The following is a 16,479-nucleotide window of genomic DNA, read 5'->3' on the forward strand; positions in this document are numbered from 1 at the left end:
AGAGGCGATTTGTTCAGCCAAACTGGTTGTTGGACGACTACCCATTGGGTCCGCCACTGCTGGCTAGCTTGCTAGTGTCCTGCAGCTCACTCGTTCAACATGTGCAGGAAATAATGCACACCAAAATGTCCGGTAGCCACTCGTGTTCCTCGCCCCATATGTAGGTACATACGCTAGCTCACAAGTCATCGCGCTCGTGCTCGTAGAAGTACCTGAATGGTCGTGTTCGTTCAGATCCATGCACATTTATTTGTCCTATGTTAGCTAGCAATGAGGTCCACACAAATGGCTGGATTATATTATTTCATCCTAACATGCATGGGATCTGCTTTTTCTTGAAAATAATGAATCTAGTTAGTTGATTTTGTTTCATTGTTTCAAATTATTTGTTGTTTTGTCTAAATAACCCAACAATCTATTGGATATTTTAGCAAGCTTTATAATTATCAATGCATGGATATCTCAAGGATACCCTTTGTCGCAATCACTCTGCTAGGCTGCAACCGGCCAACAGTATTTTTCTCTCACACCAAACCAGCACCAGCCACCAGCCACAGCCAGCCAACAATACTTTTCTCTCACAACAAATCAGCATCAGCCACCAGCCACAGCCAGCCAGCAGTACTTTTCTCTCACAATAAATCAGCCTCAGTCACCAGCCATAGCCAACCGAACATAGTGAATGACTAAATATGAAAGGCAATGAATTGAGCGCTATGGAACCAGGGGGGAGGGTATGACGGGCCCTACAGTTTTTTATTAAGAGGAAGCAACTTTGGCTTCCCGGCCGAGAAAATCCACAAGGTAGAGATTTTTTAAGCCTCAGCTTGAAATTCGCTACCACCGGGAGTCAAACCCAAAATCTGAGAAGTGCTACTGGAGCCGTCTAACCAAGTCAGCTAGAGGCCCATTCAGGAGCTGCTTTTTCTTCAAAATAAATCTATTTAGCTGAATTTGTTTCATTGTTTCAAAATTATTCATTGTTTTATCTAAATATCCCAGATACAATCTATTGGACATTTAGCAAGCTTTATTAACCACCCCACAACCAAAAGGAAATAAATGGAGAGCCAGACTGCGCGCCGCCCGCGGTGCACGGAGGATATTCACGTACAACCCGAAAAAGGATACATTCTGTGGTCCAGCATGTACGTACTGTGCAACAAATAAATGCATCCGACTCGATTCCACCCTGGCACGCCTCTGACAGATTTGCATCCCCATCTATAAATAGAGGCATCAGCCTATCATAAAGGGCAACCATACTCAAGCAGCTCAAAACCGCCAGCCAGCTACCAAGAAATGGCTCTTCTTGCTTCTGCCCTGACGAGTCACAGTGCACATCCTGGCCTAAGAAGCCCCATAGGACCCAATGGTGGCAATTTGTCATGGCACCTGTCTTCATCAAAGAAGAGTAAAAGAAGGTGTGACCTTAGATCACGAGCAGAAACGATGAGCAGCGAGCTTGCACAAGAGCATCTGATGCCCTGGGAAATCCCAAGGAAGGAGTGGTTCCCCCACGGGTTCATCTTTGGCGCCGCCACTTCAGCGTACCAAGTATTGTTTCTAGCACGGATAATTATGTCATCTTTGCTAATCAGAAGTAAAATATCCTTAAGTTTTACAATGGCAACTAATATCGAAGATAAACATATTGATGTCTGAATGCATGTTAAGTAGTAATGGTTTGTTTGATGTGCATGAAAAATTATTTTATATATGTCATCTATATATATGTAGATTGAAGGTGCTTGGAATGAGCATGGCAAGGGGCCAAGCATATGGGACCACTTCTGCCACAATCATCCTGGTAAAGTTACCTAACTCTTATTTTTGTTTTGTTTACTTTTTCAGTATTACCAACATGATATTATTCTTTATGTGTATGAATATACAGAGAGGATAGCTGATTGGAGCAATGGGGATGTTGCAGTGAACTCCTACCATCTGTATGAAGTAAGTATTACATGACTTCCAGGATTTTTAGGATGACTTAAGCAGGCAGGAAAAATATGCATACACCCCTGAATGTACGTGAATTTTTTCTAGGACAAAAACTTGAGAATATGGACTTCTAATTAATTAGCATGCATGCTTTTAGTTAATTTATACTAGTAATCTAGTATCATATTTAAGTTGTAAGCATTTGTGGCCGACAGGAGGATGTCAAGTTGCTGAAGGAAATGGGCATGGACGCCTATAGGTTCTCCATCTCTTGGTCCAGAATACTGCCAAGTAAGTACAAACATAACCCAATATATTTTGTATGATGAATAAGTTAACAACAATGACGTTGTGCTCCAGGATTAGAGTACATACATTAGATTGTTCTGATGCTAATTTCGACACATGCTTATGGTTTTCAGAGGGGACGCTGGAAGGTGGGATAAACTATAAAGGCCTGCAGTACTACAAAAACCTGATCAACACGTTGAAAGAGAATGGTGAAAACATTATTTGACTATAAGAGCTAACGATTTTTTTTCTTGATTCTTCAATTAACTAATTGAGAAAGAATGGTATTAATACAACTCTCAAAAGTTTATGCAACTCAATAGTTATCTGTTGCAACTCAGGCATAGAGCCATATGTAACAATTTTCCACTGGGACACTCCTCAAGCACTGGAGGACAAGTATGGCAGCTTCTTAAATCGGAGGATTGTGTAAGTATGCAATTGGAATAATATAAACTATACCATATACTATTACTTAGTTTAGTGTGTCTCACCCCAACAAGCAAAAGAATACCAATTTAAAGACTGAACTTTATAATATTTGACACAACTGGAAAACACGTATACTGGTTTGTAGCTTTCAATAGTACCGGATTCGCAACAGATTTCAGTCTTTATAGTACTAAAAGGACTGTTCAGTGCTGGTTGATATTACCAACCAATATTAAAAGGGCTGGCCAGACATCCAAAAAATTCTAAAAAAATGTTCCAAGCATGGGAAGAGGTGTGTGAAATATGTGCATGTGTGGTGCATATATAGGCTTTCGAACTCAACCTTTTACCTCGTGTGTAATGTCCTTATCATTTCACCAATATAGAAGATTTAACTTCAAAGAGAGATGCTTTTCCTTTTCAATTCACCCATGGAGTATAAATTGATGGGACTAATGTACAAACATTAATACCAGTCGGTGTCACGAACTAGTATTAACAGCCTCAAGGGCTTTGCATGCATCCACCACAAGAATACCCACTAGTATTTTTGAATGTCCTTTTTCAGTAGTGTGATCACTAATTTCAGTTTCAATATTTATAACACTAAAAAATAAAATATTATTAAATATGTTCTTGGACTATGGTCAAAATTTAATGCTGAAGATCCCAAACTATACCATGTTATTTTATCATCCAGTGAAGTGTTGATTAATTAACTAACATGACTATTTCTTACTACTGAACATCAATATGTTTTATCTGCAATTTTGCAGAAAAGATTACACAGACTTTGCCAAGGTGTGCTTCGAGCATTTTGGCGACAAGGTGAAACACTGGTTCACGTTTAATGAGCCTCACACATTTTGTTCATATGCCTATGGAATGGGGCAGCATGCTCCTGGGAGGTGCTCACCAGGGCACAATTGCGCCATCCCATGTGGTGACTCGCTCAGTGAGCCATACCGTGTTGGCCACAATATCCTCCTAGCTCATGCTGAGGTAGCTGATCTATACAAGAAGTATTACAAGGTACATACACTAATAGACTCTCTCTCTCTCTCCCTCCCTCCCTCCCTCCCTCCCTCTCCCTAAATTATAGGTACTGGTAGTGTGCTACTATATTTATAGACACGGATGAACTGTAGGGTGAAGACGGGCACATAGGGATGGCGCTCGATTCAATGTTCTATGAGCCGCATGGAAAGACATTCCTCGATGAACAAGCCCAATCAAGATCCGTTGACTTCAACCTAGGATGGTTCATGGAACCAGTGTTTCGTGGTCACTACCCCTTCTCCATGAGATCACTATTGGGAGATCGACTACCGTACTTTAAAGATGATGAGCAAGAGAAATTAGTGGGTTCCTACGACATGATGGGGCTCAACTACTACACATCCTTGTTCTGTGAACATATTGACATTTCTCCAAGATTCTCGCCAGCGCTGCACACCGAAGATGCCTATGCGAGACCCAAAAGTAAGAATATAGTTGCAGATTAACCCTACCATTTCAGATTTTCATGAAAACATGCTCGCTAATCATGCACTATTATTGTTCTGTTCAAGCAGTGAATGATCATGAAGGCAATCCTTTGGGTCCTGATGTATGTATCTTCAACTATATATAGTGGTCTTTGTTTACAATTTTTTTTTGCAGAAAGTCAAAATTATCACCAAAACTCTAATTATATGAACATTAAACCTTTACAAACACAATGCGAGGTGGCACATACATACTGGCAAATGTTTGTTTTCAACAATAAAACCAAATAAAACTGTTGCTGTTTCTTCTACTGCCTGTGTTGACAATTAATTAAACATTTTGAATTCAATTTGCAGACTAGATCACAATGGATTAAATCGTACCCAAAAGGCCTAAAGAACCTTCTTATGATCATCAAGGACAAATATGGAAACCCACCCGTCTATATCACTGAGAATGGTAAGTATTAATGTATATCCATGCTGCATGATGGTACTACATATATATTTTTTGTGTTTTGGTAATAATCACTCAATCATTGGTCCATATCGAATTTCAGTTAACTCCCAACCACTATTTCTTTGCATTTCTTCCTGAAGATGCTTTTGTCAGATTAGTAATGGATTGGATTTAACTTGATTGTGCAGGGACCGCGGATTCTGACAACGGTAATCTATCCATGAGAGACGCATTGGATGATGATATAAGGCTAGATTACCTCCAGCGCCATATCTCAGTCATCAAAGAGTCAATAGAGTAAGCTAAAACCTACCTTTGGTGCAGAAATTTTTCCATGCCTACACACAATGATTTTTTCTAAAGTAAGTGTACACGCAACGCAATGATAATAGTTGACTAATGCCTCTGTGCTGCAGCTTGGGTGCGAACGTGCGCGGGCACTTCACCTGGTCTCTGCTGGATAACTTCGAGTGGGCTAACGGCTACACCGATCGTTTCGGCCTCATCTACGTCGACCGCGACGATAGCTTCAAGCGGCACATGAAGAAGTCAGCCAAGTGGTTTAGAAAGTTTAACAATGCTCCAAGGAAGGTCATCGATGACAAACATGGTCATATCACCACCCTTCCAGCTTTTATCAGCAATAACTGAGATTCGTGCAGCGTGGTTGCGCACCCCGGCATGCACGAAGAATGAAATTGGTGTGAGCTTTGAAACCAACAAGTAAAATAGAAGAAAATAATTCGGTGTCCTATTTGGTGTAAATGCGAATGAACTAAGTGGTGTGTCCACTTCACTATACTGGCCGAATCTGAAATAATAGTGCATATTTTACTTTGAAATGACTATTTTTGTTGGGTTGCAAGAGCAAACATCATGGAAAAATCATGCATGTTAATTCAATTTTCACGTTGGCCGAAAAAAATGCTAAGAAAACATTTTTGTTGGCGTGAACAAACAAATTAAAAAAAAAGTGTACTATTTACTATCAAGTTTTGAAAATGGAAAGAAAATTTGTTGTTTTATCGATGGTTCTATTAAACAATAAAAATGTCTACCTCTGCTGAATGTCTATGCCACTGCTGCATGCCTACCTCTGGACTCTGGCCGGCCCAGGCTGGGCAGCTAGCCTAGAGTTTGACATTTTGCTGACCCTCCGGGCACAGAACGAGCTCACTCTCCACTCTGGTTGTACACAAGATTCTTTTCTAGAAACATTCACAAGATCATTATTGGAATGAAATTCTGCTCTTTCATGCAACACCCCCCCCCCCCCCCCCCGCACACACACACACAAGTTAGGCCCAGGCTATATTTTGGCAATTTAGGGCCCATCTGTATCCGTTCTAGCTGTTATGAGATACTGTAAGCAGCCTAACCAAAAAATCCAGCTCCAACTGAGGAGAAACAATGATCTGTGCAGAAACAGAATATTACCACTAAAAAAAATGATGACCTTCGATTAAGTAGAGGATTCATTCCTTGTATGTTCATGTGACCACCAGAAACAGAATAAGATACACTTCCTGAAACTAGATGCAATAATTATCACAAAGAAATTCAATCAATGAGCGTCGATTTCAATTCAGAAGCGTCGATTTCCAAATGTACAAAACCAGTCGGCATTCTAGCGAAAGCATTTGACAATAGTTTCTTCAAATTGAGAACCTAGCATTTCAAACCTCTTGTTTGGTGAGTGTTTCATCAGTAGAATCTTGAATTAGAGGCAGTTTGCTGACTTCTGTAGACACCTCCAACGCTACCAAATGCTTGTAATGGGCGTATATGCCGATGCAGTACCCAAACAATGCAGCCATGACAATCATGCCGAGGGAGTAGACCAACGTTCCTACCGCCTGTCCCAAGAAGTAGGAGACTGAGATTTCCAGCAGGACAAGCGATGGAGGTCCAAGCGAATAGGTGTTGGTCATGTGATGCACCCCGATGAACACACCGTGCAGGGTCTGCAGTGCCAGGGTGCACATCCAGCACCAGATCGAGAGGTCGACGAGGAATGACACCTCCATAATGAGCAGGTGAGTGTCCTTGGCGTAGCACAGCACGAATGCGGCGCACCCTGTGCACAACAACGAGACGATCGCCGAAAGGAAGGGCGCCACTGCGTCTTTCTTGAGCTCCTCTTCACTGGGGGAGGACGCCGGCATGGGGACTGCGGCGGCGGACCTCTCGGCGCCGGCGAACTGCCTGTGCTCGGCGAGGGCGAACCCGAACAGGCCGGCGGCGTAGGCCGTGTCGAGATGCACGATGACCATACCGGCGCGGGGGCTCAGGTGGGCGGCGGCGGCGCCGACCAGCGCGGCGTAGGAGACGGAGAGGAGCACGGTGCCGGCGCGCATCGTCCGCGTGAGGACGATGGTCAGCAGGACGAGGTAGGCGCAGGTGATGGTCGAGAACACCCACACCACGCTCTGTGGCCGGTCGGCGACGGACCACACCGCCAGCGACGTGACGGCGGCGTACGGCACGGACACCCAACGTAGGGACACCCGTACGCGGCGTTCCTTGAGATCGGCGGCGGCGAAGTCCCCGTCCTTGGCAGCACCGGCGTCGGAGCCGCTGCTGTCGACGGCGGTGCCGTTCTCCATCAGGACGATGGGGTCGATGGTGTGGAGGGGACGACCATCATTTGCAATGTTGTCGCCATCAGCCACGTTGTTGCTTGAGTCGTTGGTGTTCCCGTCGGCCATGGGCGGCAAAGGGTCACGGCGGCCGGCGGCGAGGATGCCGTGGGGAGTTGGCGAGGGTTGCCAAATCTTGGTGTCATGCGGCTGGGCCTGTTGGGTAGTTGGGTCCCGATGGAGCTCCACAAATAGGCCCAGGCAGTTCGGCCAGGTTGAAGCCCATTTGTCTCCACAAACCAGACTAACTATAATTCACGGAGTAATTTAACCAAACTATGATTTGGACAATTGCGCTAATTTTATTTCAATTGCTCTTATTTGTAGGCCAAATCAGATAAGTTTGAATCTTGTTGTTAGGGTTGGGTCCTTCTTCATTTTGCTTGATGGGGGACCAAAAACATGGATGCAGAGTAGAACTTTGCCAACTCAAACGGTTGATATCCATAACTATAGCTTGTTGCAGCTGGTTGATTTCATAGCTGAACACTATATGCGGTGTTCAAAGTAGCACATTACTTTATGGCGTGAGTTAGAATGTTCTATGGAGATAAAATCTGATCAGCAGCTGTTTGAGTGGTTTTAACTTAATCTAGATAAGGGGGTAGTTTGGATTAATGCCCAGATCAATGGTCTTTAGGCCCCATTGCAATGTTCACCAACGTAATGTAGGTGCCACCTATCTATAAGAAATAAAGCACCCACCATCACCAATGAAAGAGCCGCCAAGAGACCTAGGAATGAGAGCTGCACCAATGAGAGAGCCACATCCACAAGTAAGAAAAAAAGAGGCACAAAATGGATTATCTTCACAAAATGGATTTCTAACCATCTGTATTTTTTCCTTCTTTATGTAGTCAAATTGTTCACTGAAACATTTTTCTACCTTTGTGTGAACTGCAAGTGCACGTGCAAAGTTCAATAGGAAGAGGGAGGGGAGGAGGAGGGAGGGAAAATCCAAGTGAAAGTGAAAATGGAACAGAAGGTGTTGGGAGGAGGAAGGGGAAGAGGAAGAGGAAGAAGGGGAGGAATAGGAGGGCGATTTGCTCCATTTTTAGGAATAGATGTATGAATGTGATACATGAGGCTGATTGGCTGCATTTTTAGGAACAGATGCATGATTGTGATGCAGCCACTGAACATGTAATATACTAGTTGCTTTTGCTGGACACCTATGTTGGGATGTGATCTGATATGGTTCTTCTCTTTTTGATATGTATGATGGGGATGTGATATGGTGGTACATCTATTTTGGATATGTATGATGGGATGTTATCTATCTGTATATATGCATGTGGTTTGAAATTAATGTTGTGTATCATGATGCTGTCCAAATTTTGTCAAATTATTCCTGTTCATATTCTTATTGAAATGCTACTGAAATATAATGGCAAATAATGGTATATTCATGAAGTTCTAAAAAAAGTAGAGTTATATTCGCAAGGGCAAAATTGTCTTCTTTGACACCGTTATATGCTATTCCCAGCGTAGGGGTAAAATGAGGCTTCGTTTTCAAACAGTAAGGGTAAAAATGCAAAGTGAAAAAGAAAGTATAGGTAAAATCACAATAGGGTTCAAAATAGGGGCAAGAATGCAATAGCTACTTTTTTATATACTTAATCCATTATCTTCTTTCAGTCTAGGAGGTCTCGCTAGGTCTGACCTAAAAGGTTATCCATCCTGGTATTTTGTGCAGGTGTGGACGTCTTACCCTATTGATGGTGAAATTTGTTGAAAAGTTACTTTTCCCTCGTGGCGTACAAGGAGCCAATGCAATACGGTGTCCAGGGGCGTCCCGGCCAATTCGGGGCCAGTGCGAAATGATAAGATGATATCCTAGTAGTCTAGTAAAATTAAACAAAAGTAACAAGTAATATATAAATGAGATATTTTAAGAATTATCGTACCTATTCTTCACTTGAAGAACTTTATTCTTTGGGTATTCTTTGAAATAAAATCTTTAATGATGCGCTCATAATCAATCTTCTCTAGCATGTCACTCTCAAGTGCTATCATAGCCAAATCGTTGAGTCTTTCTTGTGTCATTGTAGAACGCAAGTAGGACTTTAATAGCTTCAATTTTATAAAGCTTCGTTCCGCTGATGCAACAGTCACAGGAATAGTCAACATAACTCAATGTGCAATACATGCATTTGGAAAGCAATCATGTCGCTTCAAAAATTTTAGAATTTCAGAACAAAATTAATAAATGTATTTTAATCATCAAGACAAAAATATCAACATAATTAAACGAGGAAAGAAGAAAATAACAAGGAATTAAGTCTTACTCTTGGAATTAAGCATTCTGCATTGTCCGTCGAGTGTCTCTCACTCTGCAACCAATTGCAATGCGGAGATGGAACAGGCAGCAGCAACAGCCTGCGATGGAATCGGATGGGCGGCAGGGGCTCTGAGCACTGGCACGAGCAGGTCGTACTCGCCGACGTCCGGACGCAGGGGCCGCGATGCTGAGCAGGTCTTCTACTTGGACGCGTCCGCGATGCCGCCGGCTGCGACGCGATGGCGTTGGGCGATGCCGGCTGCGTCAGAGAGGAAACCGAAGCATCAGTTTGAGGTTTTGCGATGCGTGTGTGGGCCGAGAGGAATCAGGAATTGGAAGGCCATGATCGTTTCAACTTCTAGCAATTTGGACCTCGTTTTTCACCGAATGGGCTGCAAATTCATGAAATTAAAGCCTCCTATACTGCTATATACTAAGGTGTGCTTCATATTTTAGGGGCCCTTCAAATTTGGGGGCCCGTGCGGTCGCACAGCCCGCACGGGCCCAAGGACGCCCCTGCGGTGTCTAACCATTGGTTTCCATAAATTAAAAAGACATTTGTGCCGAATGGCTATTACTATTGTTTTCTATATTTTATGGTTTTGTTATTTACTTCCTATCAGGTTCACTTGACCTAACTTAACAATATATCCTTTTTCTTTTCATGCATGTGTGAGCAACAGTTTACAAGACTTAATTGTTAAAAATTTAAACTATGATATATTATGCTCAATATTTTTTTGAAAGATTAATGCTTATGCATGCATGTGATGTATTAAAACGGCAAGTTTGCTGATGGACTTTTTTTAAAAAAAAAGATTTGCTGATGAACTCGTCATGCAGTCAGGCATGCATGCACATGCAGCGAGAGCGTGCATATACCCCGTGAACAAACAGTAGTACCATCAGGATTCAGGGCATCGATGCATAGTATCCATTTTGGCTATGGGCCGAGAATCCTTTTTGGGCTTTGGAGTTTGGACTTTAGATTATGCAATGCCATCCTCCAACCAGGCAGCAGCCAATGCAAGTTCTCTCCTCGGTCGGGGAGCTCGTGGAGGTCGAAGGCCGGCATGCGAGCTGGCCGCAGGCTTCTCCTTGCCAGTGTCCCTTTCCGCTTCTTGGTATTCTGCTACTGCCGATGCTTGGTCGATGGGCTCTGAAAAAGCCGGCCGGTCTAGCTATAGGTGGCGACTCCGCCAAGATTCACCAAACCGTCGGTAACCGGTCCGGACCGATTCCGGTTTGGTCCGGTATGAAACCGGTCCAAATTCAAAATTTAAATTTTAATTCAAAAAATAAAAAATTCTCAAAAAATTCCTAAAAATACTTCAAGGTGCGACGAATCTAATGGTGTCAAATTTTCTCCAAAATTCGTTCATTTAGTATAGTTTATGGGTTTTTGAAGTTAAACAAAAAAAACGTGCATACAAAAGTATACAAATACAATGTAAAAGTAGTACAAAAGAGGATTGGATGGTTCATTTAGACTAAAATATGTTATATAAACATTTATTTAGTATACTTTGCGGGTATTTGAATTTAAACAAAAAAAATTGAATTTGACCGGTTACCAGTCAAACCGGCTGGTATACCGGTCAAACCGGCCGGTATACCGGTACGAACCGATTGAACTGGGAAGTTTGAATTCAAATTTGAATTCCACCGGTTCCGACCGGTAACCGACCAAACCGGACCAGTATACCGGTACCGGAGGGCGGCATTTACCGCTTACCAGTCGGGAATTAAAACCCTGCTCCTAGCTACTCCCTCCGTCTCCTTATATTAGCATTTGGAGCATTCAAAGTGAAAAAATAGTAGAGATGTAAAATAACGCATGTGCCCTTACAATGAATTGATGTGTTACAGGCAAAAGTAAGTGAAATATTCAATTAGCATGACACGTGCAACCAAAAGTACAACAGCACAGGGCCGCACCCATTCCAGCGTTGCACAGGCCCGCCAAAAGGGGCGGGCGCCAATTTCAAACTGGGCAAAACGCAGAGAGTACAAAAGGACTCTTGGACCACCAACATTCCAGAATCCTCACAGCAACTCCACGCCACCATGGCTCTAGACCTGAACATTCCTCCAACAGCTGATGAAGAAGATGACCCTTTTGGGGGATGGAGCAGGACCACCCACCACCTGCTGGAGCACCCACCACCTGCTGGAGCACAACCCATGGGAGATGGAGATGGAGCAGCTTCTTTTGACCTCAACATGGCTGTGTATGACCCAGGTTAGTGAATTTGTTGGACCACAACACACAGCATTGATGCTTCTAAACACTTGCTTTGCTTTGGTTCTGGATTTTACCTCAGACTTTATTTGAGCTTCCAAACACTTGGACAATCTTTGGTTATGGGTTTTACTTCAGACTTTTCTTACTCTGCTGTGTAGATGAAGTGGATGGCTTCAATGCCCCTGCAGCACTAGCAACCTTTGTTTCAAACATGGATTTCGAGCAAGAGGAGGCAGGTACAGTACATGTAAGGTTAAAAGCAGTAGGCAACTAATCGATACCTTTCATTTTATTTTCTTACCATTCTTCTTACTGCCACCGTGTAGATGAGGACGCCGATGTGTATGCGGTCGATTTTCATGTCAGCTTCGCCGAAGATGAGCTCCAATGGTCCACTGATCATGGCAATCAAGGTATTTTCAATTACTCAAATTTTTTACTTCCATCAACTTCACGATTCAAGGCTTCATGTAAAGGTTGTACCTCTGATTTTTCTTTGATTTGTACATCTAGCTTCTGCGTTCAATGCCGCCGATGAAACAGCCACCTTTGATCTCAACTTTGCCTCGGACGAAGAGGCGCTCGACGGGTCCAGTGTTGCTGAAAATATTGATCAAGGTTAAAACAACATTAAAAAATGTAGTAGTTTCATAATAATCACATAATGACTTTGGAATGATAATGATGTCACAGGCAGCCAAACTGAACATGCCGCCATGGTGAAGAAAAGGAAGAATTTGTCAGACAACGAAAGACAAGCAATTTATGAAGCTTTACTTCTCCGAAGCGTGAATGGCAAATTGAAAAGAAGGACCACCACGATAGTAGCCCATTTGTTCAATATTAATAGGTGCTATATGCAAGCTATATGGAGGACAGCGAAGCAGTGCCTCGCTGCAGGTGTACCAGTCGATGTATCATGCAAAAGGAAAAAGAATTGTGGTCGCAAGAAGGTTGCCATTGATATGTCTAGAATTGCAACAATACCTTTGACCAAAAGGACCACTCTTAGGGCTTTAGCTCATGAACTAGGTGTGAATAGATCAACGCTGCACCGCTTGTTCAAACAAGGCAAGATACGTCGACACTCTAACACTCTCAAGCCATATTTGCGAGATGACAACAAGAAGACACGACTGCAATATTGTCTAGGTATGCTACATGCAGGTACATTGCAGTTTATTGGTATGAGAAATATTATTCACACAGATGAGAAATGGTTCAACACCACCAAAAAAGCAAAGAGATTCTACATGCTGCCCGAGGAAGAGGATCCATTAAGAACAATTCATAACAAGAATTCTATTCCTAAATGTATGCTCCTATGTGCTGTATGTCCACCACGCTATAATGCTGAAGGGCAATGTTACTTTGATGGGAAACTAGGCATATGGCCCTTTGTGAGACAGGTGTATTTCTAATGACCAATGCAGATGCTTTTTTGTTTGCGTTTGACCAAGGTAGCCAATTTAATTCTGTTGTCCCATGTTTCAGGAACCAGCGCAAAGAGGCAGCAAATATAGAGACAAGGGTACTCCAATCACAAAACCAATCAATGTGACAAGGGATGTTAGTAGAAGCTACCTTATCACAAAGGTTCTTCTAGCTATTGTTGCAAAGTGGCCCATCGAAGCTAGAGGAGAGACAATCTGGATCCAACAAGATAACGCACGCACACATATAGAACCAAATGATGAGGTATTTTGTCAAGCAGTTCGCCAAACAGGGCTAGACATTCGTATCTTCAACCAGCCAGCTAACTCACCGGATTTGAATGTTCTAGACCTGGGTTTCTTCGCATCCCTACAATCCAAGACCTTTCTTACAAGCTCCAAGAACATGAATGATTTAATTCAGAATGTACAAAAAGAGTTCAGTAATTATGATGAATCCAAAATTAGAAACGTCTTCTTGACTCTACAAGGCTGCATGATAGAAGTCATGAAAAAAGGAGGAGGAAACGGTTATAAGATCCCCCATATGAACAAGGAAGCGCTCGAGGCTGCAGGAATGCTTCCCAATAGCCTTAGCATCGATCGTGAGCTTTATCATGCTGTCCTACAACAATTGTATGCTGCATAATGGGGGAAGAAAGAAGGATATGTCTTTTGGTGTACATATTGCTGGTTCATGAGTGGGAACCAGAGAAGGTTGTCTTTTGGTGTAGATATCGCTGGTTCATGAGAGGGGAAGAGAGAAGGATATGTCTTTTGCTGTAGATATCACTTGGACAAGGTGGACTAGGACTATGACTTTTGCTGGATATATTTTGTATATTGCAGCCTAGTCATTTGGAAGTGGCTGCACAACTCGTTTGCATGTATATGCAATCATATTTTGTAAATGATTAAACTGTCCCGGCACAATGACCTTGAATTATGTTTGACCTGTTACAACATCCAGTTTATTTCTTTGGACTTTGGAACAATAGTAGTATTAGTATCTGGCTAATACTAAAAATTATAACTTAAGCTAGACATATTTGGCCATCTTGATTTGATTGTCAGATTTTGAGATACCTAGAAGTATGTATCTTCTAACTGCTAGTGCTAGTGCGCTACTGGTTCCTGCCAGTAATGATTCTTTGATCATAACAGAAAATATATATTCTGGAAGCTGTCTATAGAAATCTGGTGATGCCCGGTGAGGCCTTCCTTCTTTAGAAGAAACGCATTGCATCTGTACAAGTTAAATGTTACCAATGGATCAATTAATAATGGAACTACCATAGCTGGTGGCGGTGTGTCATCAACTTCTGTTGAGGAAGGCATATGTAGCAAAAGTATATTCTGAGAGTTGCAAGTGTTCTTCTGAGTCTTGAGAAAATAAGATATCGCATTTTATTCATTTTTCATGAAATAAGTCACAGTTGTTTGCATTGAAATACGCAGAGTTAACACCACCATTACTAAAGCACGTCAACATATAAACAAAAGCATCATCCAATCGCCTACCACATTCAACTATCCTTGCTACTGGTACTAGCATCATCTATTCTGCAGAGCATCATCCAAAAGAGGTCACATTACTTTGGAAGCTATGGCCATAAAGGATAGATGTAGTCGATTACCCATTTGATGAAGGCACTTAGACAGAACCGTCGTCGGAGCGCTGATGGTTGCACACCAAGTCAGTGGAGGTCCCCTTCGTAGGCACAAGATCGAGCCAGTGGCGGCCGCCAAGATGGAACTCCATGGCATCGTGCATAGAGACGATATCCTCATTAGGAATGACCGCAGCACAATCCCAGGCCGGAGAAGCTCCTGTCGGCTCTGCATCAGCCGGAGCCGCTGTGGCCGCAGCAAGGTCCGCGCCTGACGCCCCAGCCGCTACTGCCACACCCGCGCCCACCGGCAACACAGCCGCACCAGCCGCGGACGCCGCCGCAGCCGCGCCTACCGCTGCTGACGCTGACGCTGCCGTGACTCCCGCAGACGGTGGTTCCAGATCTAGGACTAGCGCCGGCGGCACCTCCGCGTCCTCGGCAGGGTGCCACGCCAAGGCCGCCATAGCACGGCGCATCGCCGCCTCCCGACCACCCCAACATCGCGCGACAGCCCTAGACCGCCGCGCGAAGGCTTCGTTCCGACGCCGCCGCGTAAAAACCTGCCGCCAGTAGCGTTCTCCTCGCCGGCGCCTGCACTCATCTGCACTCGTCTCTTCCATGGGGGAGGACGAGATCGATGAGAGGCGGTGGGTGGGGAGATTCTGGTGGCGGAGGGGCGCGACACCGCCGGCCTTGACCGCGGGATCGGCGGGGTGGGCTCACGCGGCGCTGGAAGGCTGGAAGGGGACGGAGGTGCGGGGTGGGTGGGGAAAGGTGAAGTCTGCAGATTTTTTTGATGGCGCTGGAAGGCCGGAAGGGGACGGAGGTGCGGGGTGGGTGGGGAAAGGTGAAGTCTGCAGATTTTTTTGATGGGGAATCCGTGTGGGGCCCACAAGACACCTCCAAGTGCTTATATTATGGGAAAAACTTCAAGTGCTCCAAATGCTAATATGAAGGGACGGAGGGAGTAGCTAGCTGCTGAAATGATCACACTCCTAGCTAGCTAGCTGCTGAAATGACCACACGAGGCCGGAGCGTCCTAGTCCTAGCCTCCTATAGGGGTTTGCGGGGCACTACCAGCTACAGCTAGCGGCACTGTGTTGTACAGTCTGCAAGTACACGGATATGCATGCCATGCCCGCGACAACTGGCCAAATAGGCCAACTCGCTTGGATCCTTTTGGGCTACAAGGGAAGGGATTAAGGTCCTGTTTGGAATTAAATTTTTTTAGAAGTCCCTATCACATCAAAAAATCTTACTATTTTATAGTATTAAATAAAATTTGTTTATAAATGTTTTTTGACAGCTGAGTGCTTTTTCGCGAGACGGATCCAATGAGCCTAATTAATTCATAATTTGCTACAGTGATGCTACAGTAACCATCCGCTAATCATAGATTCATATACCTCATTAGATTCGTCTCGCAATTTAGCCTCAGGATTCTACAATTAATTTTATAATTAACTTTTATTTAATACTTCTAAATACTAAAAAGTTCTAGGGACTTAAAAAAAAGTCCCTGGAACCAAACAACCCCTAAATTTTTAGCTCGTAGATGCAAAGAGGGCCTTGTCCCTAACGAGATCCGTGGGGAAGATAGAAAGAAAGGTGCCAGCTTCTTATTGGCCGTGCTTTTGGAAAGACCTTCAAAATA

General features: G+C 43.6%; 2 protein-coding genes across 3 annotated transcripts; both read left to right on the forward strand.

The window, feature by feature from the left end:
* The first annotated feature begins 1,260 nt into the window (after window positions 1-1,260).
* Window positions 1,261-5,415, forward strand: LOC120643691 (avenacosidase 2-like). Of its 2 annotated transcripts, XM_039920147.1 has the most exons (12): window positions 1,261-1,557; window positions 1,741-1,810; window positions 1,898-1,956; window positions 2,160-2,235; window positions 2,367-2,444; window positions 2,577-2,664; window positions 3,444-3,699; window positions 3,816-4,149; window positions 4,242-4,276; window positions 4,512-4,614; window positions 4,803-4,911; window positions 5,031-5,415. In XM_039920147.1, exons 1-12 carry the CDS (start codon window positions 1,303-1,305, stop codon window positions 5,263-5,265), a joined length of 1,698 nt encoding a protein of 565 aa, XP_039776081.1. In that variant the 5' UTR covers window positions 1,261-1,302; the 3' UTR covers window positions 5,266-5,415. The 2 variants fall into 2 exon arrangements, with proteins under 2 accessions (XP_039776081.1, XP_039776082.1); XM_039920148.1 differs by lacking the exon at window positions 1,898-1,956 and having other exon boundaries at window positions 1,291-1,557; window positions 5,031-5,292.
* A 7,080-nt stretch (window positions 5,416-12,495) lies between these two features.
* On the forward strand, window positions 12,496-13,926 carry LOC120645352. Its single transcript, XM_039922150.1, has 3 exons — window positions 12,496-12,567; window positions 12,958-13,188; window positions 13,274-13,926. Exons 1-3 carry the CDS (start codon window positions 12,496-12,498, stop codon window positions 13,859-13,861), a joined length of 891 nt encoding a protein of 296 aa, XP_039778084.1. The 3' UTR covers window positions 13,862-13,926.
* The last annotated feature ends 2,553 nt before the right edge of the window (window positions 13,927-16,479 follow it).

Source organism: Panicum virgatum, chromosome 8K (assembly GCF_016808335.1).
Source record: "Panicum virgatum strain AP13 chromosome 8K, P.virgatum_v5, whole genome shotgun sequence".
Taxonomy (NCBI): domain Eukaryota; kingdom Viridiplantae; phylum Streptophyta; class Magnoliopsida; order Poales; family Poaceae; genus Panicum; species Panicum virgatum.